Source organism: Paroedura picta, chromosome 11, assembly GCF_049243985.1.
Source record: "Paroedura picta isolate Pp20150507F chromosome 11, Ppicta_v3.0, whole genome shotgun sequence".
NCBI classification, from domain to species: domain Eukaryota; kingdom Metazoa; phylum Chordata; class Lepidosauria; order Squamata; family Gekkonidae; genus Paroedura; species Paroedura picta.
The window spans coordinates 24,063,437-24,086,895 of record NC_135379.1 but is presented as its reverse complement, the minus strand read 5'-3'; the positions used below and the strand labels follow the sequence as shown (position 1 = coordinate 24,086,895).

The following is a 23,459-nucleotide window of genomic DNA, read 5'->3' as shown; positions in this document are numbered from 1 at the left end:
ATGTAGGCATTTATATACAGGCTTCCCTGTGAAATGTCTCTTTACAGCTGACATAACCCCAGAGATCCATTTGCTAGCTGTCAGTAGAATACCTGCACTTTTCATAATTGTTGCTCCCCATTTCCACCCTTTCTTTATGAAACAGCAGTTCACTTACAGCTAAGATGTATGGTATTCTGCCTCATTTCTATCCTAATTAATATGCATTTTCAAAATAACTCCTGTTTTTTGTGGGACCTTGGTGATGTAATAGCCTCCCCCTTGCCCTTGGGTCCTTCCTCCAGAGGCCCCCCGGATGCCCAGACCATCTAGGGCAAGAGAGGTCCTCTCCCATGTTCAGTTGGCGGTGTACATTGGGAGTGGACTGGTGAGTTGGGAGGTTATAGGCTGTACTATTCTGCTCAGGGATTGTAATTTTATTGTTGTTTTATCGGGGTTTTATTGTAAACCACCACAAGCCAGCTTGTCCCGGGAGTGGCGATCAATAAATTTAAAAGTGAATAAAATAATATTCTTTTTTCACTGGTCATAGCTTGTTGAAACACTACTATCTTTATATAATTTCCTCCAAAAGCTGTACAAGGAACAGATAACAACAAAAAAAGTTCTGTGTAGTTTTTGAAGAGTGGTATAGTCTAATCTTGTCTGATCTCAGAAGCTAAGCAAAGTTGGGCACTTGGAAAAGAGACCTCCAAGGAAGACTGCAGAAGAAGGCAATGGCAACACCTCAGCTTCTTGCTTGCTTTGAAAGCCTCTTGCTGGAGTCACTTAAGTCAACTGTGACTTGACCACACTTTGCATACATAGAGTTTTTGAAAGTAAAGATGGCAATATTTCATTCCAGAAACCAGAAACAATCTCCAAGCATCTGCATTAGGTATAATGAATTCTAGGGAGGGCCACCAAGCTTGAAGGTAAGGGAGGGGCAACATGCAAGGGGCACAGGTCACCTTGAGATCCACAGTGCTCAGGTAGTTTGCCTTCACATGATGTTTGAATTGGGAGTGGCCCAAAAGGAGTTTTTTTACTTGGAGACTCATGGTGGCTCTCTGCAACCCTTATTTCAGGTTATAATAAATATTTGAATACTGCCCCATCCCTGTTAGTTCAGGGTGGTTAGCAACATTTTAAAACAATATATAGTAAGCAATAAAACAGCAAATCCTTCATAAAACACTTCAGTTGGTGGACGTTTTGAGTAGGAGACCAGCATCTCATGATGTTATTTCCTGACCTCAACCATAGGCCCGGCAGAACAGCTCAGTTTTTCAGGCCTTCCAGAATTGTTTCAAATGAGGCTTGACTGTCAGACACATTAATTACTTGTTTAAGATGACATAATAGAATGAAGTCTATTACTTTCTATTTATATATCTTAAAATGCAATTTAAAGGTTAAGTATTGTGCACGCATCAAAGGAAAATGATCTGTGGTGTTCTTTTTCAGCCATGCAATGGAAGCAGAGTGAGGGAACGGTCATCAGAAGTCATGAGGCAACCTGAGGAAGGGAAGGCCTGTCCTCCCTCTGTAGAGACAGAACCATGCAATCTCAACAAAAACTGTTTCCACTATCATTACAATGTGACAGGTACTGGCACCAGTGAACAACATAGTTGTCGTGGGACACAAAGATTCACAGATGTATTGAAGAATAAGATTTTGTGTGCTAGTCTAGAACCCACGTCGTTTGAGGTGTGAAGTGAATTAAATGGACTCTGGCTTATGAAAACATATCCTCGGTTCAATATGTTAGTCTTATAGGTACCACAGGACTCTTTGGGAGTTTTGCTGGGAGAAACTGGCTCACTGATATTGGTAGATAATAATTAATAAAATTATCCCCATTTTAACCTAATATATGATATTTATAATGCTTAGAATAATCTCTCTATTGTCTGTAGTTTCTTAGTAGCATCTTTGTGATGGTAAAAGCGCATTAAGAATTCAAAATTAGGTTGTCAGAGTTAAAAGTGAAATGGAATGAAATATTAACAGGAGTGAACTGAAATTGACTGCTTCAGAGCTAGATCTGGTCTAGTAGAACATGTTACTTCTCACTTACCTCCTGTCCTTTTTGTTTCCTTCATTCCTAGAGTGGAGTACATGTCAGCTGAGTGAGAAAGCTGTCTGTGGTAATGGGGTCAAAACAAGAATGCTTGATTGTATTCGCAGTGATGGCAAATCGGTTGATCTGAAATTCTGCGAAGAGGTGGGTGGATGCTTTTTCTCCTCTGGCTTTGTAAATATTCCCATTGCGAAAATGTTTCATTCAGACTTGAGTCAACTGGCTGTGTGCCTCGTGCAGCTTATCGCTCTGACAGATGTTTCCCAATGCTATTCAAGGACTGTTAAATACCCCTTAAATGAGCCTGTTCCATAATCAGTGATTTTGTCATTTAATTTCCTCTGTTTGCCTAAGTGTGCAACCACAAAGGTATGCTAATTTTTTTATCTCCTGAAAGTAATGGTTTGGGAACAATAAGCAATCAAGGTGAATAATTATAATAAATCTTAATCAGAATGATAATTATCATTCTAATTTGAAGTGATTCCTTTGTAATGATTTGGACATCTGCCAGTATCATTTTGTTCAGGACTCCCCCTTCTCCCCCTTTCCATATGGGGTTAGAAGAACCAGCTTTTCAGACATGTTAGGAAAGACAATTCTTCAATAATTTCGAAGAACCTGTGGCATTAACAAAGTGCTTCAGCTTCTTACACAAGCACACTTGCAAAAGTTACTCGCAGTCAGCAAACACTGTATGTTTAATATGCCTGTGGTTCAATGCCTCTTCATTGTCAATGCTGCTGCAATTTTATGTGCTCAATACCTTTATGAGTGGATCACAGGATAATAATAATAATAATAATAATAATAATAATAATAATAATAATAATAATAATAGGGTCATTATTATTACTATATTATTCTATTTATTATCATTATATTTATTACCCTCCGCAATCAGCAAAGCCATCTCATGGCGGGTTACATAGTAAAAATCGCACATAATATGCATACTATTACAAAACCCCCATTAAAATTATATACCTCAGTGACAAAAACCTACCCTCCCATCCCAAACAACTAGCTCCCTCTCTGTGTGCCATTGGGGTAATCTACGGAGGCCAGTGGACCACTACTATGCGATGGTCTGGCCCGGTGTTGGTCTCTCCTGGAGGAGCCCATTTGATCTTCCATGCCCTGGCCTTGACCATAGACCTGGTGGAAGAGCTCCATTTGGCTGGCCCTATAGAATGCAAAAAAATCCCACAGGGCTCTCAGCTATTCCAGGAGCTCATTCCACTAAGTTGGGGCGAGGACTGAAAAGGCCCCGGCCCTGGTTGGGGCCAGGCGAATCTCCTGGGGGCTAGGTACCACTAACAAGTTAGTGCCCGCAGAGCGTAAAGCCCAGCAGGGGGCATAGGGCAACAGGCAGTACCTTAGATATGCAGGTCCCATACCACGAAAGGCCTTAGAGGTCAGAACTAGAACCCTGAACCAGGTCGCAACCTGTAACCAATGCAATTGCCTCAGTACAGGCTGGATATGGGCCCTCCAGGATGTTCCTGTGAGGACTCTAGCAGCTGCATTTTGTCCCAGATGCAATTTCCAGGTCAGACACAAGGGCAGCTCCACATGGAGCGAGTTACAGAAGTCAGTTCTGGAGGTGACTGTCACATGGGTCACCATGGCCAGGTGCCCTGAAGACAGGTAGGGTGCTAGTAGCCTCACCTAGCGTGGTTGGTAAAATGCCTGGCGGGCTACCCTTGTGACCTGTGCCTCCATAGATAGCAAGGTGTCCAGAATCACTCCCAAATTTCTGGCCATGGGCATGAGGTTGAGTTGTATCCTGGATAGAGTGGGAAATACCCTTCCTGATCTTCCTTCCTAGCCAGTAGGACTTCTATCTTAGAGGGGTTGAGTTTCAGGCGATTCTACTCAAGCCACCCCACTACAGCTTCCAAACATATAGTGAATGTTTCTGGGGCGGGGGGGGGGGGGGGTCCAGGTGGTTGTCCATGAGGAGATAGAGCTGGGTGTCATCTGCATATTGATGACAACCCAGCCTGAAATTCTGGACCAGCTGAGCCAGAGGGCGCATAAGATGTTCAAAAGAGTAGGGGAGAGCACCACCCCCTCTGGGACCCCACAAGGGAGTCAAAAGGGGCGCGACAACTCATCCCCACTGCCACCCTCTGTGTCCAGTTCTGCAGGAAGGAGAGCAGCCATTGAATGGCTGTCCCACATATCCCTGTCCCGGGGATATCCTCTTATCACTGTACATCTGAGAAGCTATGTGTGGCAATCAGAAAACCTGGCCCAAATGAATCTTCCTTCAAAGGCCAAAACAAGCCTGGAAAGCCCCCCCCCCCCCACACACACACACCTTTTACTGAAATAATCCCAAATTTAAAGATCTGTAATTCTGTGGGGTTGCCTGGGAATGATTACGCAGAGCATTTGTTTCCTAAAGGTACAGATGCTGCTTCGGTTATGCTGGAAGGTTTTAACCTTCCCATTTTAAAAAATATTTTGCATTTTTCTTCATATCTAGAATCTGGGTATATAGAAAGATATGTCTGTTCTGTTCATGGCTCCAGTCTCTGGATTTAAGGCCATGTTGAAAATTAGATACTTCGATATTTTTTATTTAATGAGATGTGTGATGAACTACCTCTTGAAGTGATATTTGGGAAGCATAAATGATGTTTCTGAAGAAATTGTATTTATAATTCACTAGTAAATCAGAATATTCCAATCCTTTCTTTTCCTCTTTCAGTATGCTCAGGTGGAACATATATGATCAAGAGATATGCTCAGTATTACTGTGCTGTCCTTTGTCCCACACCTCCTGTTTGTTAGCCTGTCTTGCAATCAAGGGACTTGGACATACTTGTTTTGGTTTGAAGTATTGCTGACAACTGTGAGCTTCCAGCATTCAGCAGGATTAGGCCACCCAAAGTTTAAATAATTCATACATGTTGTGATTTAGCAAAATGTGAGTTTAGGAGTGTGGGGAAAATAAGGATCCAATTGCTGACATCTGGTGTAGTACTCTACTATATAAATGACATGCTGATCTTTTTCTTAGGCAGCCATATGGGGTTATGTCTGCAAAAGATTTTTTACTTTGCTACTCTTAGTACTTCCAGAAATAGTATCTTTCCTGCACTGGAGTGGTGGTGTTGTGGAATGGCATTCAAGTATCATATTTCCCAGCCTCCATTTCTTATCTATAAGAACAGCTTTTGTTAGTGACATATCTTACCGAGAAGTAATATCAGGGCTCTCTCAGCCTCACCTACCTCATTGGATGTCTGTTGTGGGGAGAGGAAAGGGAAGGCGACTATAAGCTACTTTGAGACTTCTTCGTGTAGAGAAAAGCAGCATATAAGAACCAACGTCTTCTACAGAGGTGTGATGATGGAAGAAGAAAATTAGAAGTGTTCACCATTATAAATATATGTATATAAATATATTATAAATATATTATAAATATATTATAAATATTATAAATATATGTAACTTTTAATTGGGGTTTTTATGGGGATTTTATTGTGTTTTAACTATTTATGTTGTAAACCGCCCTGAGACCTATTGGGAGAAGGGCGGTCTAGAAATTAAATAATAATAATAAATAATAATAATAATAACAGTATGCATACAAGCATTCAGAAACCAAATAATAAGCATTTGCACAGGCTTTTTATTTGTGTATGTGATGGTGGCCCATTGACAGGGCTTAACACCCAAGCACATCTGTTTCTAATGTATGAGGACATAAAGCAGGAGTCCAGTGGCACCTTAAAGGCTAACACAAAAAGATTAGCTGTTGATCCAATAACTGTAGCTCATAAAAACCCTTTTAACCAGATTAACAGGAGAATCATGTTCCTAAGCCTCTCAGGGAAGAAGAGTAAAAGTGAACTTGGTGAACTTTCACGCAATCAGAAGGCTCCTGGTATGCTGTAACAGCTATGTGTCAGTGTAAGTTAGTATGATGAGCTTCTTACTCTATCATGAGGCTGTTCCCTCCAAGGTGCTACCCCCTGGCTTTCAGCAATAGTGCTGCTTTCCTTCACTAGGGTCTAACCAGTTTCAGAATAGGAAAGGGGGCATAGGGTTGCACCACCCAAATCCTCCTGTCTTTCTTGGAACAATGTTCCTACAGAGTGTGGCACTTTCCTCCTTTTCTACTTCTCCCTGGCCTGGTTATGGAGCCCCCAATTATGCTTGCTCTTTGTCCCTGCCAATCAGCCCCAGCCCCACCTGCCTTCTCCTATGACTATGGCCTAAACTGTTTTCTGGGCCAGAACTTGGAGCACTACTTCCCCTAGTATCCGCATCCATCCTTGCTGCTTCCCCTCCCCTTTGTCTCAGTGGCCAGTTCCCGGGAGGCCTTCATCCTGGCTCCTCCCAGGTTCTTGCTCATTTCAGGCCTTGCCTAGATTATTATGGTTGGGCTTCTCCTGGCTGTCTCCATACTTACTGGCTGGCCTGATGGCCTCTGAGGCTTGCTGTTCCCCACCAGTTTCTTTGTTGCATCAGCAGATAGGGTAGACTAGCCATACTTCTACTGACTCAAATATTACACCAGGCTGTTGAGATTGAAGACTCAAACACTTTCATTCACATGTTGCCACCATTTATTCGTATCCTAGGGGTATATAGAGACTGAAATCTTAGCTTGTGTGTATATGCATGTTTTTTCCCTGAGACAACCAGTCCACAGAGGTAAACAAGATGTTCTCTTACTTATTGTTTGAACATAACACTGAAGAAAGTTTAGAAGTTGCAATTCTTTTCAGTTGAATTTTTAAACAGTTTCTCTATGCCAGCTTGTGAGGTTCTTTGTTACAAATAAACACTTTTCCAGTTAGCTTTAAGCTCACCCACTTCCTTAATTGCTCTCCTTGCCTCCCTTAAATGCTGTGTTCAACTGTCCCTCTTATTTATCTTCAGCTCTCATTGGCTACCCTTAGGGAGAAATGGAACTGAACCTGTCCATCACAGGTTATGTTTTCCAGTGTAGTATGCAAAGTGCATGTGTCTCTCACATTTAATTTTAATACTGTTCTTTTGCTATCTCTCCTTATTGGGGAAGTATTTATTTCCCTATAGAAGATAAATTACAAATGCATTTGTTATTTTTAGGAAATTATTTCTATGCAAGAAAAAATTATTTACCATGAAGAATGAAAATTTGTTTTAATAATCCATTTCTTTATGAAAATAGAATGCTTTTAAAGTATAAATGTTTTGATGCTGTTAAAAATGCATATGATACATTCCCATATAAGTACTTCTATGTTATTACATTTTATTTGAGATTTAAATCAGGCAAAGAGAGATGACAAGTGATGATATAACACCTTATCCCAGAAACTAAAGGTTCTTTCTACATCTAAGTACTGTGCTATTTTTTTTGAGAACTTATACAATAAAAAATTGTTGTTGTTCAGTTTATATCCCACCACTCTCACTGAGTGGCTCATTGTGGGTCACAATCTAAAATCCTCGTACAAAGCCTCATAAAAGTCTAAACATCCCAACCCCCATTAAAACTCACGCCACCCCCCCAGGCGGCGACCAAGTTCCCACTCCTCAGTTCACAGACTCATTCATATAGCCCCCTCCCCGGAGGGTTGCCTAAGCAGACTGGTATTCCAACTAACTCAGGGAGGGGCCCAGATTTTACATGCCCTGGCATCGCCCAAAGACCTGACGCCCAAAGAGCTCCGTTTTGCAGGCCCTGTGACAGTCACTTGGGAGCTCATTCCACCAGGTCTCAAGCAACACAGTCTGCAGTTCAGATCTTATTTCCCAGGAGTACATAATTCATTGCTACTAATTTTCAGTCTTGATTAACTAACAGAACTACCCTCAGTTTTACATAACCACAAGAGAACAATAAAAGTATTTCCAATTTTTTTTGTTATTTTAGCACACTGATTACATTTGCTGTAGGAACAGGATAAAACTCTATTTGATAAAGTAGGCTGAAATCTATAAAATCTTCCAGTAGAATGAACATTAGACTCTTGTTTAATTTATTTTAGTTTTTTGCTACACATTAAGAGGGCTGCCCCTCTGGATCATCTGTTGTTGTCCTTATGAAGCCTTGACAGTTTCACATACATTTCAGTCATTCTACTAAATGTTATTCTTATTACCTGTTATTCTTATTACTGCCAGTCTTCATCAGTTTATAGAACATATTTTCAATGCTTGTTATTGTTTATGAAGAAATTTCAAAGAACAGGAGTACACAACGTCTCTGCTCGCTGTGGAAAAATTAACACAGCACAAAACACTTCTTGTTGTTTCCTTGAGGCCTTTGAAATGCAAATCACCCAAATTCAGGACAGGCCCCATGCTGTTCAAATATGTACAAGTGTGCTGTTGTTCATTTACCTCCATTTACAAACCAGAAGAGTTTAAAAACAAGCTTTCTCTCCATCATAATTCTCTCTGTATTATCTACTGGTAAGCTTCACTTCCTGGTTATTAGGGCTTGTCTGTAGGATGTTCCTGCAGTACTTAGATAAATACCTCAGACACATGCTCACTTATGCATGCACACAAACACAAGAAGGATTGAAATGGGCCTTCTCATGCTGCGAGATGGCCTTTGGTGGTTCCCTGTTGGCCATGTCCTTGAGCCTTATCATGGATTCAGCCAGCATTCAAAACAAAGCTAGTTCACCTCAGCAGTATTTCAGTAGGCTCAGGCCTACTTTTCACAAGTGGCAGATCAGATAGTAGATCTGTTTCTGGGCAATGTGCCATGTCAGGGGATCACAAGGTTGATGGTTTATCCATGGAAAAATATCCCCTCAACCCAGAAAAATAAGGATGTCGGGGAGAAAGCGCTAGAACCCTTTTTGGCAACTACTTTTCAGCAGGCTGGTTTTGTTATTTGGGCCAAGGAGCATTCAGTGATGGGAACTGCCAGCTCTTCTGAAGGGGCACATTGTGACACATGGGGCACTTTCACAGGTGCTACATAATGCCCTTGCAGTCCAGCAACCATTTGCAAGTGGATTTTGTCATTTCAGACCATCAAATCCAGTTGCGTAAGTGCATGGCAAGTGTGTTCTTTGGTGTGTGTGAAAGCTTTGCAGCTTAACTAGCAGAGAGGCTGGGGTGTCTGCCACCCAATCTTTCCAAGTTTTTTACCACCAAATTGCAGCCCGGTGTGACAGTTCAGGATTATATTTGGTTTTTAAACAGCCAAACAAAGAAAATTGCAATCCATTCCATCAACAGCGGCATTTTCCTCCATTAGAAACTGCCTTCCCCCACACAAGGTTTTTCCATCAATGGAAGAGCCTCTTGCATCAGGAGAAGGCTCCTTGTTCCGTTTTTGTTTTGTTTTGTTTTTGGCAATGGTTCCACCAGATCCAAGCCTTCCTAACTGATGAATATCTACACTACTTTTGTTATCATTCCCTTGAAGTAAAAACCATGACCATCTATGGTACTCTCGTGACTTAATACAGAGTGGACATCGTTCTCTTTGCTTGCTGATTCTCATTTTGTTACTTTTCAGCTGGGGTTGGAAAAGACGTGGCACATGAACACATCCTGTGTGGTGGAATGCCCTGTGAACTGCCAGCTGTCTGACTGGTCTCCGTGGTCCGAGTGCTCTCAGACCTGTGGCCTTTCTGGTTAGTTGGGAAATGTCTTTTTTGAATGGTATTTATACATCTTTAAAAACATGTCTCAGATCATGTCAGTCCAGCAAGGAAACGACGGGTGCCGTCGCTTGGATGAAGAGATTTGTAGGTCAGTGAGGTCTGCTTTGCCCACAGGAAAGCCATCTTTTCCCTTGATGCTGTGCTTGCACTAAGAGGGCCAGGATTGTCCAAATCCAGTTCTGGCATGAATCATAGCCGTGGTGAAAGCTAAATGCAACTGTTAAAAAGAAGGAGAAAGTGGCTTCAGATATAAGCATCACAATTCATTAAAGCCAGTAAGAGCTAAATAGGCAATATGGTTGGTTCCTGCAAATTCAGCTCTTGAGGTTATGCCATTTATATGTACACATCTGGTGGTTTTTGCTTGCAGAATCTAAAATGGGGGGAGGGGGGACAAGGAATATATTAGCAAGAAGATAAGATTGAACAGAATGTTGTTTTTACTCTTCTCAGCTTGGTGTAGTGGTTAAGAGCAGAGGCTTTTAATGGGGTTTGATTCCCTGCTCCTCTACATGCAACCAGCTTGGTGACCTTGGCCTAATAAATCAGGAGTCAGCCTTCTACCCCCCCACCCTAATCCACATCTGCTCTCCACTCTGGAACAACCCCCCCCCCCCCCCCGCTTGTTTGGCAATGCTGCCATTAACCATGGTTAAGGTTACTCAGGGCCTGAAGCCACAATCTGAGGTGGTTGAAACACCATAGCCATGAAAAACACCACCACCACCACACCAGTAACACAGTGGACATCTGTTATCAAAAGGCGAATGTGGCCTCCAGTTTATTTAAAGGGATAGTCCAGTTTGTGTGTTTCAATGGGAGATGCAACACATTACAGTGACATTGTGTATATACTGGACTCTTGGCTGTGAACATTCATCTCACCAAACACACCTTGGCAGGTAATGGAATGAAAACCACAGGAGCAGCATGGTAAAACCGTAAAGGAAAAAGAAATGAGATTCTAACAGGTGCCAGAGGCCTGAGTGTTTGGCTTGTTCTTCAGGGTGATATAAAATAACTTTGTTGGTGTGATCTCAAAGAGCAGCTACCAGCTAGCTTCTGCAAGGACTGCTGACCAAGGAAACCAGGCAAACATGATGCTCTACTGCCACTCAGTGGAATCTGAAGGAAAGCTTGCTGATCATCCCCTTAGTGTGGCATTTGGCTATATGAAGGAAATAATTTAACCAAAGAGTTTGTGGCTTGGATCCTGTTGTTTTGTTCAGCCAGATTTGACGGCTTCTCTTGATGGAACTGGCTCTTTCTCCATCAGAGGAGCTGGTTCTGTCAAAGAGAGATGGCAGGCGGCAGAGGCCTTGATCGTCTCAGTGCTGTAACAAGCAGGATCACATTTATCCAGGAATTGTGATTCATTGTGTCCGTACAGCTACTCTGCCATCACAGCTTTTAAACAAAGGCTTTTGATTGTTTATATTCAAAGGACAATTTGGTTCGGGCCCTGCACGGGCCTTTAAAATAAGAGTTCATTGGAACTCTTGAGCGCAGGGCCATTGCTACTATGCTCCCATAAGCACAACAAAATTATCCTTGTGCCAGCACTACTGCACCATCTGTCTCAGTCATGAAAGTTAATACCTTGGGAAGAAAGAAACAGAATCCGCTAAAAGAACCACACAAGTGGGAGGGGCAGGTTACATAAGTACTTGAAATAGAGCCTTTCTAAAACAAACTGGGGAAGCCCGTAGCTGGCCAGAAGATTAATGGAAGGTTAAACCCCATTCTGTTGTAATTTTCTTTTAAGAGTTGGGTGAAACATTCTCTTCTCTTTGAAAATGCTCTGTTTTAAAAAATGACCGGGGAGGCAAAGAATATAAAGCAGCAGAACTCTGTTTGCTTTCTGATTTTAAGAACTGCTAGGCAGTAATAAGTCTTGCCACTAAGGCCTGAGTATAGCTTCTTTGAGGTCAGTGGGACTTATTTTTAATTATTATTATTAGCCCTGTCCCAGATGGCCCAGGCTCAGTCTTGTCAGGTAATCCAGACAGAGCTGGGCAATGGCCAACCGTCTCCGGACACCTCTTGCTTTGAAATCACTGCAGCGCTGCTATAAGTTGACAGCAATTTGAGCGTACTTTCCACCCCTAGTTGTTATTATTTTAATTCATTTATACAGCAGCATTAAAATAGATCTTTATATTAATTTTATGGGGGGAAAAACATAGCCGTGTCTCTACCCACATGTCTATTTTAAACAACTTTGTTAACAAACAGCATGGAGACATTTATCACCCACCAGCTAGCCACTGAAGTGCAGCCAACTTACAGCTGACTTATGGCGATCTAGTAAGGTTTTCAAGACAAGAGGCAATTGGAAGGGGCTTGCCATCGCCTGCCGTTGTGCCGTGACCCTGGACTTGGTCGTTTCTAGCAGTGTGCAAAAAAACCTCATTTTGTTCAGCTGTATTGGACCCCGATAATTTTCGTATTTCCAAAAAATTCTGGGTCCAATTACCAGTATGGTATTCAGATCCGGGATTCTTCAGAAATCCTGGATTTTTGGGGGACCAATAGACTTAAGAAATAAAAAGCCAGATTTTAAGTCAGTCTGACTCCGGGGCTGGCTCGGTTTCTCCTATAGGGGGAGTTAAACCACGGTGCAGGATACGTTGTCCCCAGCGTCTGTGTGGAGTGAGGAGGTCTCTCTCCAACAGCAGAAGCTGTCCCTGCAGGATCTGCATGGGACTGGGAGAGTTCTCCCCCCTGCATACAGACGCAGCCAAAATGGCTTAAACCACCTTGCAGCAGATGCTTTCCCCAGGATCTGAGTGTGACAAAGAGGTCTCTCACGGTGGCATGCAGGCCTGAGAGGGTCAGCTTAATGTGCCTGAATAAAAGCCACACAAATTTGGGGTTTATTTGGGTCAGCTGTTAGGAGTATTGAGATTTTTGGAGGGTTTCTCTCTCTCTCTCTCTCTCTCTCTCTCTCTCTCTCTCTCTCTCTCTCTCTGTTTAGCCGAATGCACACTCCTAGCTGTCTTCCATCCAAGTGATAACCAGGGTCAATCCTGCTTAGCTGCAGAGATTTGATGAGATCGGGGTTGCCTGGGCCATTCTGGTCAGGGTATCTAACAGCTGTCTTTCTCTAATTCAACTAGATGACGCAGCACAACATTCCACTTCTACTCTCTTTGGTTTATTCTATATGTATTTATTCACATATCTTGCTAATTCCTATATTATATAATTTGAGTGTGGAAGTTTTCGGGGGAGGTGTTCCAAAAAGGAGGTGTACACGTGATGGAGCTAAATTGTGCTCCTTCCCGGGCTGTTCTCCACTGTTTGCTCTATGCACTTTTCTTCTAGCTTGGGTCACCTCCATGATCAGAGCTGGATTAGAAAATAAATGCATCAAACATTGAAGAAGAATCAGGTAAAGCAGGATTTGGCTTTGTTCACTCGCATACTGAATTTTCTGCCAAAAAAATTGCAACTCCGCACTCTTGATTTCCATATGAATGAATGGCCATGTGAATCAATACACGTGGATCCTCCTGCTGCGACTACTTTAGGCCATGTGAAAATACACCTGTGTGTATTTTCCAACCTATTTGTTGGAACTCTTTGGGGCGACTTTGGACTGAGGGAATGATTCCTGAATAAAGTGAGTCACAGGCTGAAACCGAGATGCTTTGATGCACGTATCAGGTATCACTACATTACTGCTTCTCGGTCTCTCTTTTTGCCTTGAAGGAAAGATGATACGAAGGAGAATGATTATCCAGCCCTTCCAAGGTGACGGGAGACCGTGCCCATCGCAAATGGAGCAATTCAAACCCTGCCCAGTCAAGCCTTGCTATCGATGGCAATACAGCCAGTGGACTGACTGCAAGGTTGAGGTAAGACAAACATCATCCCCTTCCTTTCATCTTTGGGTATTTACGATACACACATGCATCCATCCTATACAAAATGGTTTTCTGAGAAACTCCAAACCACAGGTTCTCATACTGCAATGAGGTTTCTTAAAAGGAATGAAACAGTCTGAATTTCTTGAAGTAAGTAAAATGTTGTTCATATGCCCACTCAGGTAACAACAATCAAATGAGCAATAAAAACAACCATCGTTATTTAAACCCTACAAAGTGCTACAAAGCAACATAATGCCCATGCTTTTTTCTTGACATCACTTAAAGTTAATTCAGTCATTGACCAAGGGCACTGTCTGCACATGAGACAGTTGGCACCATCTTAGAATGCATGTGTGGGACGTGGGTGGAATGCACTACATTGACCATTTATGCACTGGGCACTTCCCTGCCCCAGCTCTCGCGCAGGAGCGCAAATCCAGGGCAGATGAGGCACATTGGGCCAAATGCTCCCCCGTGTGGGTGCAGGAAGAGGTGGGTCAGCCTGCCACGACTAAAACTCCAGCCTGCAGACTAGCATGAAACCTACAGTGCGTAAATGGTCATTAATAGGTATTATAGTTGAAAGTTATCAAGACAGGGAGAAGAATTCCAGTCCAATTTTATCCTTGACATTCAAGGTTTCTAGATGCAAGGGGTGTATGTTTCGTTTTCTGTTTGGGTCAGATGATCACTTTCAAGCATAGAGGCATAGTTCAGATGTACAACAAACTATGGCTTGTTACTACATGAAGGAACCTGTGGGGGACATCAGACCATAATTTTCATGTGCTGGGGAAGAGAGGAAACCATTGCTTCTGGTTCAGCTCTTAGAATAATTAAACAGAAAAATTAGTTTCCTCATAATACCTCAGTATTGAATCTTGAGAATGAACCCCCAGCCAAATCATACTTGAAATGGGAAGGACCTCACTCTTTGTCCTGAGCCTCAAAGCAAGAATAATGACAGCATAAAATTTAATCTTTGCTTTAGATATCAAGAGAACAAACCATTAAAATTTGTATTGTGACATCCACTTGGGCTGCCCATTAATCTTCTGTGGAGTTTTATTTGTTGTTTTGAGTGATAAGAACTGCCACCTTTCCCATGTCTAATGTTCCTGGTGCTCCTCCTTTTTCAGGATGCTCAGTGTGGAGAGGGCGTAAGAGTCAGAAATATATCCTGCGTGGTCTATGATGGATCCACTGATGACGTAGGCAAAATAGTGGATGAGGAATTTTGTGGGGAAATAGAGCCTGTTGTTGATGGCAATAAGAAAATGGTGCTTGAGGAAACATGCACCCTACCCTGTCCAGGTAAGCTGTTTTCTTGGCATGATTCATAAGTTTCTATGGAAGTCATTGATGAGTAATTCATTTATTAAAAATTCTTTCCCATGTTCATTCCTGCTGTTGTGTTACAGTCAGCAAATCAGCAGTTGAGAAAAGGACACAGGTATTAGCCCTCTGCTATGACCAGTGTTAAGAGGGAGCTGAAATGGCCCAACGTTTCCTTTCCATCAGCCTGGGACTTAAAAGGGAGGGATTCAGTGGCTTTTCCTAGAGCCGATTTCAAGAAATATAGGTCAAGTTAACAACAGAAAAAGGAGGGAAAGTATTAGATGTTTTCCATTTTCCCTGCCTTTCTTCTCCCTACTGAATTACAGGGTTTTGCATGTCATATATATCATACACATATTAGTTTATACAGAATATTCTGAAACCTTTTTGCACTTCTCCCTGCAGCTTGCCCTCATACCCCAAGTAAAAATTATGCAATCCTTTAGACCAGGCTTTCTCAACCAGGGTGTTGTGAAACTCTGTGGTTTTCTGATGGCCCTGGAAGGATTTTCTGAATGGGTGGGAGTTAATTAATTTTTAATATTTTTAAAATTTTGCTAAATGTTTATTGAGTGAAATGACCATATATGGTCATGTCAACCTGCCCCCCCCCCCCCCTCTCCAAATGGCCAGTGATGGGCCTGGAGGGGTCGGAAGTCGAGGGGTCCCAAGTGGGCATGTACACAGCTAAGCTTCCCAACCATATTTTGTACAATCATACAATTTCTAGGGTTTCTTGAAGCCTGAAGAATGCTTCAGGGGTTTCTTAACGGCTATAAAGTTGAGAAAGGCTGCATTTTAGACAGACCATTTATGTCGTTATTTTAATTTGGTATTTTCTCTTTTTAAAAATAAGATGTCAACGTAGTGACAAACTGTAGCTTCTAATTATTCTGTGCCAAATATTATGCAGATTTAGTTTCAGTTCACAAATAATGTGGTGAGGAGTAGTCCATCTGGAAAAAAATGCCCTAATGGTATTGTGTCTAGTTTCTCGTAACCAGAGCTGCTTGATTTGCTACTCCTTTCCTGTCTCCCCCACTTCTGCTTTGGCTTCACTTCTCCTTGAGTGTCCCCAGCCAATCATGGATCACGTATTCGATGTGATGATATAGGCAATCAGATTTAGCTATATGTTGACGTCACAAATAAACGAAGCCTTTTGAAGCAAGCCCTTGTATTTTTGCACATAAGTCAGAATAAGCACTCTAAGAAATGAACTTTCTCATGCTTTTGTAAAGTCCCCCCAGAATTACTTTCTGTGGGATTTTCGATTCCAATGAAACCTTTTATAAAACTCCTCCCTCAATTTTGCGGAGTTCTAATTTCCAATTCCAAATCCAAGAAGTATTAAGACACCTCAAGTGAAAATGTATTCCTGTTTTTTTAAAAGGCTTAATTTAAAAATATATTGCATTTTTTGTTCACTGTTAAAACTTAGCTGAAAAGATGACCTTTGCTTGAATGATCCCACAATGTACCAAAGAGAAAACTGACTACTCTGTGGGGGTGGGTTAATGATGCACTCTAGTTAATGTTTCCAAAGATCTCAACATGCCCTCCTATTACACATACATCGTTTATTCAATAATTAATTTCTTTACACAATTCCTTAATGTTGGCAAATAAAACCCCATTCATTAAGGCATCCAGTTAACATGGAGCCAGTTTTATTTGTTGTCAACATAATGTAAGGCAACATGAATTTTTAATAGTCCTTTTGCTGAAACAATTAAAGCTGTAGGCTCATTTGCAAGCCTGGATGCTTTTTTAGGTTTATAGCCCCCATCTACATGCCATTATTTGCAAAGCTGACTTCCCAGCAAGCCCCTCCATTCTCTTCACATGCTTCGTTTCAGTGGATGTTATTTTCCAGTATCATGCTTTACGAAAAAATATGCAGGCTTTTATAAATATCGAGATTCTGTGGAAGAGAAGGTATATTCGTTTAGCCAGGAATAGTTGATAACATTCAGGTCAGAAATGGCATGTTTAATTTAGCTGACTGTCACAGTCGAATCCGAGGGCTGAATGTGCTAATGCAGACAGACTTTAGGTCTCGAAGAAGAAGAAGAAAAAGAAGACGAAGAAGAGTTGATTCTTATATACTACTTTTCTCTACTTGAAGGAGTCTCAAAGCGGCTTACAATCACCTTCCCTTTCCTCTCCCCACAACAGACAACCTGTGAAGGAGGTGAGGCTGAGAGAGCGCTGAGATTACTGCTCGGTCAGAACATCTTTATCAGTGCTGTGGTGAGCCCAAGGTCACCCAGCTGGCTGCCTGTGGGGGATCAGGGAATAAGACCAGGCATGCCAGATTAGAAGTCCGCACTCCTAACCACTACACCAGGCTGGCTTTCTAAGCAAGTGCAAGACATGTCAAGGTTCTAGAAAGACAGTGCTGCAAAGGTAGTGAGGGCGAGGGCTTGGGACCACGACATGCCATTCGAAATACCTTTTGGCACTACCAGCTTCATCAGTGCCTGTTTTTATTGGACAGGTGACTGTTATTTAAAGGAGTGGTCAGAATGGGGTCTTTGTCAGTTGACTTGTGTAAATGGCGAAGACCTTGGATTTGGAGGAATACAAGTCCGATCGCGAGCAGTGATGATTCAAGACTTGGAAAATCAACACCTCTGTCCAGAGCAGGCTTTGGAAACTAGGCAATGCAATGGTGAGTACAGAAACGGATGGCGAGGAACCCCTTATAACATTAGGCAGCCGGAGTAAGGTAAGAGAAGGACGTGACTTGATAAAATGTACAGACATGCTAAATGAGTTGAAGAGAAGAGGGGCTAAGAGTTTCGCAAGAATGGCTCAAAATGCAGTTTTCTCACTTCAGTTGGTCGTAAAGATATTAATTGGAACAACAGCAGCAAAAAAAAAAAAGTCCAGCTTCTTTTAACAGACCTGTATTTGCACTTGAAGTTGGATTTGGGTAACATTCTCAGGCCTCTTACAGCCTGTATTTTGATATCCAGTTGAGCAGGATGTTGAAGTAGTTTTCGTTTTGTATTTAGGTCTCCATTATTAGATTGCAGTTTCAAGATATGTTTCCAGCAATGGTTGCTTTTGTTTCCTTGAAATATCTACATCTGTAACCTTCTTATTGTCTTTCAGGTGGCCAGTGTTATGAATACAAGTGGATGGCCAGTCCATGGAAAGGATCTTCTCGAACTGTATGGTGCCAAAGATCAGATGGCTTAAATGTTACAGGTAACGGTTCTTTCTTTTTCTACAGTGGATTGTCACATGTGGAAAACACTGCAAGTTGAATTATTATTAGCACCTTGACGGAAGTATATTGCCCTAATTATATGAAGACTTCATTCACATGTTTGCTTTTGTGTGAAATTTCTTCATCCTGAAGAATGCCAGAGTCACATTTAAGAGGGAAAGAAAGTGGGGACTATTTAGCAGGACTTCTGAAATTCAGAAACAAATTGTCTTTAGTTTCTGATGTAATCTCATAGTTAAATTAAGGAACATTCCGAGTATTCTGTATAACATTCTATTTTGGTGCAGTTGAAAATTAGTTTTTACAGATGTATTAGAACCAATAGTTAGGATATTCTTACAATATTTTAATCTATGAATTGTCACCATGAGAGTTATTAAGAGGTTACTGAAGAGCCATTATAGGGTACTTACCTGATGGAGGCAGACAGGTGTTTTGGTTTGTCTGGAATTATTCCTTTGGGTGCTGTTCTGCTCAGTGGCACTGCAACAGTGTTGAAGTATTTTTATGCTGTTTTGACTCACAAATAGCAAACTCCACTTACACTGCAGTTTTTTTAGCTCGCTGTTTTTCAGGTGTTTCACTTCTGTCACATCGTAGTTGCCCTGAGGCCTCTTCTTATATCAAGGTGTTATTTCTGCAGATACGTTAATTCAAACCGAAACCGGTGATGAGGCCGCTTTTCCCTCCTGCAGCTCCCTGGATGGCTGACAGTTTGTCGCAAAGGTGTTTACAGGCATGTGCTTCTTGCACCAGGACCTGCACACTTTTAACTGTTTGACTTGTTAACTAGGAAAACTTATTTAGACCACTTTTAACCTTTTGGTTAACATACAGCTCTCTAACTACAATTAATATGCATCTGCTGATCCCAGGATTTCATCATCATTTCTTATCAGTAAAAAAAAGGTAGAGGTATCCCCTGTGCAAGCACTGGGTCATGTCTGATCCTTGGGGTGATGTCCTCTAGCGTTTTCATGGCAGACTCAATACGGGGTGGTTTGCCAGTGCCTTCCCCAGTCATTACCGTTTACCCCCCAGCAAGCTGGGTACTCATTTTACCGACCTCGGAAGGATGGAAGGCTGAGTCAACCTTGAGCCGGCTGCTGGGATCGAACTCCCAACCTCATGGGCAGAGCTTTCAGACTGCATGTATGCTGCCTTACCACTCTGTGCCACAAGAGGCTCTTCTTATCAGTACCTTGACCCTAATATTTTTGGATACTTGGGTGTGCAGGCAGCTGGTATCCCAGAGATCTGAACAAGGCACCCACTGCTCTGTTTCCTGACACCTACGTGCTTCTTCCTCAAATGAAAGAACCAGTCCTGACTGCCCCTCCCTCATTGGAGCTGGAAGTGCTCCAATTCACTTTGAATCTTCAGGGAGCTCCTATTCAGAAACATCAGTTGTCATCACGGGAGGATAGCTTGAATATTTCCAGCACTTTGGAAATTGACCCTCAAGGCAGCCATGGTTGAAAAACCCTTGTCTGTATTAACGTACTGAATGCAACAAAAATAATTTGAATGATGGCAGCAAGGATTATGATTGAAAATGATGATGAAACCTTGGGTGTACTTCTTTTTAAAGAAATAACCGAAGCATTGATAACATTGTAACCACCGAGAAATAAGAGCAGAATGCTGGCAAAGGTAACTTTTGTATTAGTTTGATTCAGTGTTTATTGACCCTGGACAAATTTCTCCCCTTCTGCAACTGATTTTCACAGGCTCTAGACTGATGGCATCGTAATGGATTTTCCAAGAAGATAAATATATCTCCAATTGTGAGACTTGCCACATTCCCCTAGCTAAGTCTGTTTTGAAGAGGCAGGAAAATTCAAAACCGAAAAGATGGCGAAGGTGCCGTTAGTACAATGAAGCCAGATTACAGACCCCTAAAAACAGGGTTTCTCAGAAACACTGAATGGCCATCTGCCTGTTCTTGTAGGTTCATTTAGTGCTCTGCAGCTTCAGATGAATGCTACACATCACGCAGAGGGAACACTGTTTTCTGCCATGAATCATTTTTGACAGTAGACCAGCAGTGTTAATGGTTGTCAGCATTAGGGCCATTCTGCCAAGAATACAATTAGCTCTCAAAGTACAAAACCAATTATTCCCTGCACTTTTTCACAGACTCGGCCAATTATCTGTTTAAGCCATTAAAATTAAATGGTATCTGGCATATCAACATTGTTAATGAGACACAGGGTGATTCAAATAAATCCATCAGTTTCTGGAGTCTTCCTACGAGAACCTTCAGAAAAGGAGAATGTCCTCTTGCATTATGAAGTGGCTTTTTCCGAGATGGCTGCAGTTACCTTGATGACCAGCAAGGGGCAGTTGTGTCAAAATATGATCTGTTTTGTCCCGCAGGAGGCTGTTTGGTGACGAACCAACCAGATGTTGACAGGTCATGTAAACCACCGTGTACCCAGCCCCATTCTTACTGTAGTGAGGTATGTGCTACCCACGTTTGTAGAATTAGGCAGCTAACATAGCAATATTTTTATACATCACACAAGAACAGTGGCAAAAGTCTTTAAGATGCCTTCTTGTGAGTAAAATTAGCAGTGATGGATCACATTAGCCGAGAGCCAGATTGAATAATTATTTTAAAGTTGTTTTAAAGTTCTGTTGTTCTTTATTCCACTTTGGATCAGTGAACAACTTCACCCAGATGGGTGGGTGCCATGAAGGCATTCATTTGGCCATTTGCATGTTCTGTGAGACGTGATGTCTAGGATTCCATGTTGTGTGGTTTTGCCACAGTGAGTAAATGCTTGTTCCCCTGCAGATGAGAACGTGTGCTTGTGGAGAAGGATACACTGAAGTCATGTCTTCCGATGGCACACTTGAGCAATGCACTCTTATCCCAGTGGTAGTAATTCCCACAGTGGAGGACAAAAGGGGAGATGTAAAAACCAGCCGAGCAGTGAACCCTACCCAGCCATCCAGTACCAAATCAGGAAGAGCAAGGACTTGGTTTCTACAGCCTTTTGGACCAGGTGAAATCTTTTAGGAATCTTTAGTGCTACTAAGTAATATTGATGAACTTAGTAGGATTTTGGTCGCTTCACAATATTGCATGGCCAAGGTTATGCATGAAGAACTGCTCACATATCCCCCTTTAGAAAGTTATTCTATATTAAAAACATGCACAAGAGGTGGCATGCTTTTTATTAATGTTTATACTCTCTTCCTATATGATTGAATAATTTTGTACAGCAGACACTAAAAAATGGCCTGTATCTAACCATCTTTATCTAGAATAGAGTTTTCTGAATTTTTGTAGCCCTTTCTGGCTTCTTGGATGATTATTCCCAGGATTGTTGGACCCAATGGAGGAATACCTACCCAGGTTGTGGAGGGGGCTGGCGTGAGGAAGGGACAAGGAAGTGAAATCAGTCATCCCCTCTCTTCCACAAGCACAGCTCTGAGGGGAGGAGATGTTGACATCCCCTTGTCCCTCTTCTTTCTAGCTCCTCAACCCATATGATAATTCTTCCATGTGGTTCATCTGACACTGATCAATGATCTTTCCAGGGATTAGATTGGTATATAGGAATGGAGAGCAATGCAGGAAAACATCTTAATTCTTGAGTGAACTAATGGTTGGATGCAAGGCAATTAAATTATTACTGTAGACAGTAATATCGATCACACTTATATGCGGCATTTTTACATTGTAGTCCACACGATTCTCCCTTCCTCAGTTTTTACTATAAACTTGTGAGGTAGGTCAGTGGTCCCCAACCTGCTGTCCGCGGCCCGGTGCCGGGCCGCGAAGGCCAGGGCGCCGGGCCGCGGTTCCCTCTCCCCGCCCCCCCCCCGCAGTAAAAAAGCCTGCGGCCCGGGAAGCTTCTTACTGCGGGAGGGCGGGGAGAGGGAATAAGGGCCGGGCCGCGCATCGCTGCACGGCCGAAATCGGGCATGCGCGGCACTTTTGTGCATGCGCGCATGCGCGAAAGTGCCATGCATGCGTGATTCTGGCTGCACAGTGCGCGTGTGCGCACGCGTGGCCCAGCCGCACGTGCGCAATGTGCGGGCGCGGCCACGCTTGCGCACTGCGCAGGCGTGGCCGTCGCCCTGCCGGTCCCCAGCCAAAAAAAGGTTGGGGACCACTGAGGTAGGTGATACTGATGGAGAATGACACGCCAAACATACATACCGTACTTTGTATGTGTGCGTGTGTATATCATTTTTTGCCTGGGAAGTGTATTATGAATCTGCAGTATGGATGGGACTCTGTATTCCAACATATATGAAAAAAGTTTTTAGTTTAGTGTCCTGTTAATGAAAATATCTAAGCTTGAGTTAGTAGAACAAATTTTGCTCTTCACTCTCTGGCCTGTGTTGTACTAACGTGCATATCATGCTAGTGTTGCAAACCAGTTGACTTGCTTTCCTGTTGCGGAATTTTGGTTGCATTCCAAGAGGCACTATTGTACAATATCATTAACTGACTTCCGTCACTTAATATGCAGACTAATGACTAACATTCATTCCTTTTAGATGGACGGCTGAAGACCTGGGTTTATGGTGTAGCTGCTGGTGCATTTGTTTTGATCATCTTTATTGTTTCTATGATCTATCTTGCTTGGTGAGTCCTTGGATAGTATTGTAGCCCACTCCTATATAAAAGTAGTGAGTACTTAGAAAAGAATCAGATATTTATGTGGTGTTATTATTTATTCATATGATGATAATATGGCCTCGTGTAGCTAGGAGATCTGAGGGTTGTCTGAAAGTCAGGCAAGAGACGTTCAGAGGTGGTTTGCCATTGCCTCCCTGCACGCCATGACCTTAGTGTAAAATCTAATAATAAATTTTAATTCACTCAAGATCTCAATAATAGAATCTGAGGTCTTCTGAACTAAACCAGGCTATATCTGGAAATTAATAATAATAATAAAAGTTGGTACTTATATGCCGCTTTTCTCTACCCAAAGGAGTGTCAAAGCAGCTTACATTCGCCTTCCCTTTCCTCTCCCCACAACAGACACCCTGTGAGGTGGGTGAGGCTGAGAAAGCCCTGATATTACTGCTCAGTCAGAACAGCTCTTTCAGGGCTGTGGTGAGCCCAAGGTCACCCAGCTGGTTGCATGTGGGGGAGTGCGGACTCAAACCCGGCTCGCCTGATTAGGCATCCATGCTCCTAAGCACTACACCAAGAGTAAAATATACAATATGAAAGATTCTTGTGAAGCAGATAGCTCCAGATGACAGAAATGTGGAATTAATGTTACATAGCTAGCAGAGAAAGATAAAAAGTCACTAACTCATGTAAATTTGTTCTGTAA

The 23,459-nt window shown here is 42.3% G+C and overlaps 1 protein-coding gene across 7 annotated transcripts in view; it reads left to right on the top strand.

Moving 5' to 3' along the window:
- Positions 1-23,459, top strand: part of THSD7A (thrombospondin type 1 domain containing 7A) — a 272,715-nt gene that overhangs the window by 242,852 nt on the left and 6,404 nt on the right. For all 7 annotated transcript variants that reach the window (XM_077302601.1, XM_077302599.1, XM_077302603.1 and 4 more), the window contains 10 exons: positions 1,447-1,588; positions 2,094-2,209; positions 9,558-9,675; positions 13,420-13,565; positions 14,717-14,891; positions 17,416-17,589; positions 18,036-18,131; positions 20,533-20,615; positions 20,954-21,164; positions 22,672-22,759. In XM_077302601.1, the coding sequence (XP_077158716.1) occupies positions 1,447-1,588; positions 2,094-2,209; positions 9,558-9,675; positions 13,420-13,565; positions 14,717-14,891; positions 17,416-17,589; positions 18,036-18,131; positions 20,533-20,615; positions 20,954-21,164; positions 22,672-22,759 (1,349 nt within the window). The remainder of the gene's footprint in view (positions 1-1,446; positions 1,589-2,093; positions 2,210-9,557; positions 9,676-13,419; positions 13,566-14,716; positions 14,892-17,415; positions 17,590-18,035; positions 18,132-20,532; positions 20,616-20,953; positions 21,165-22,671; positions 22,760-23,459) is intronic.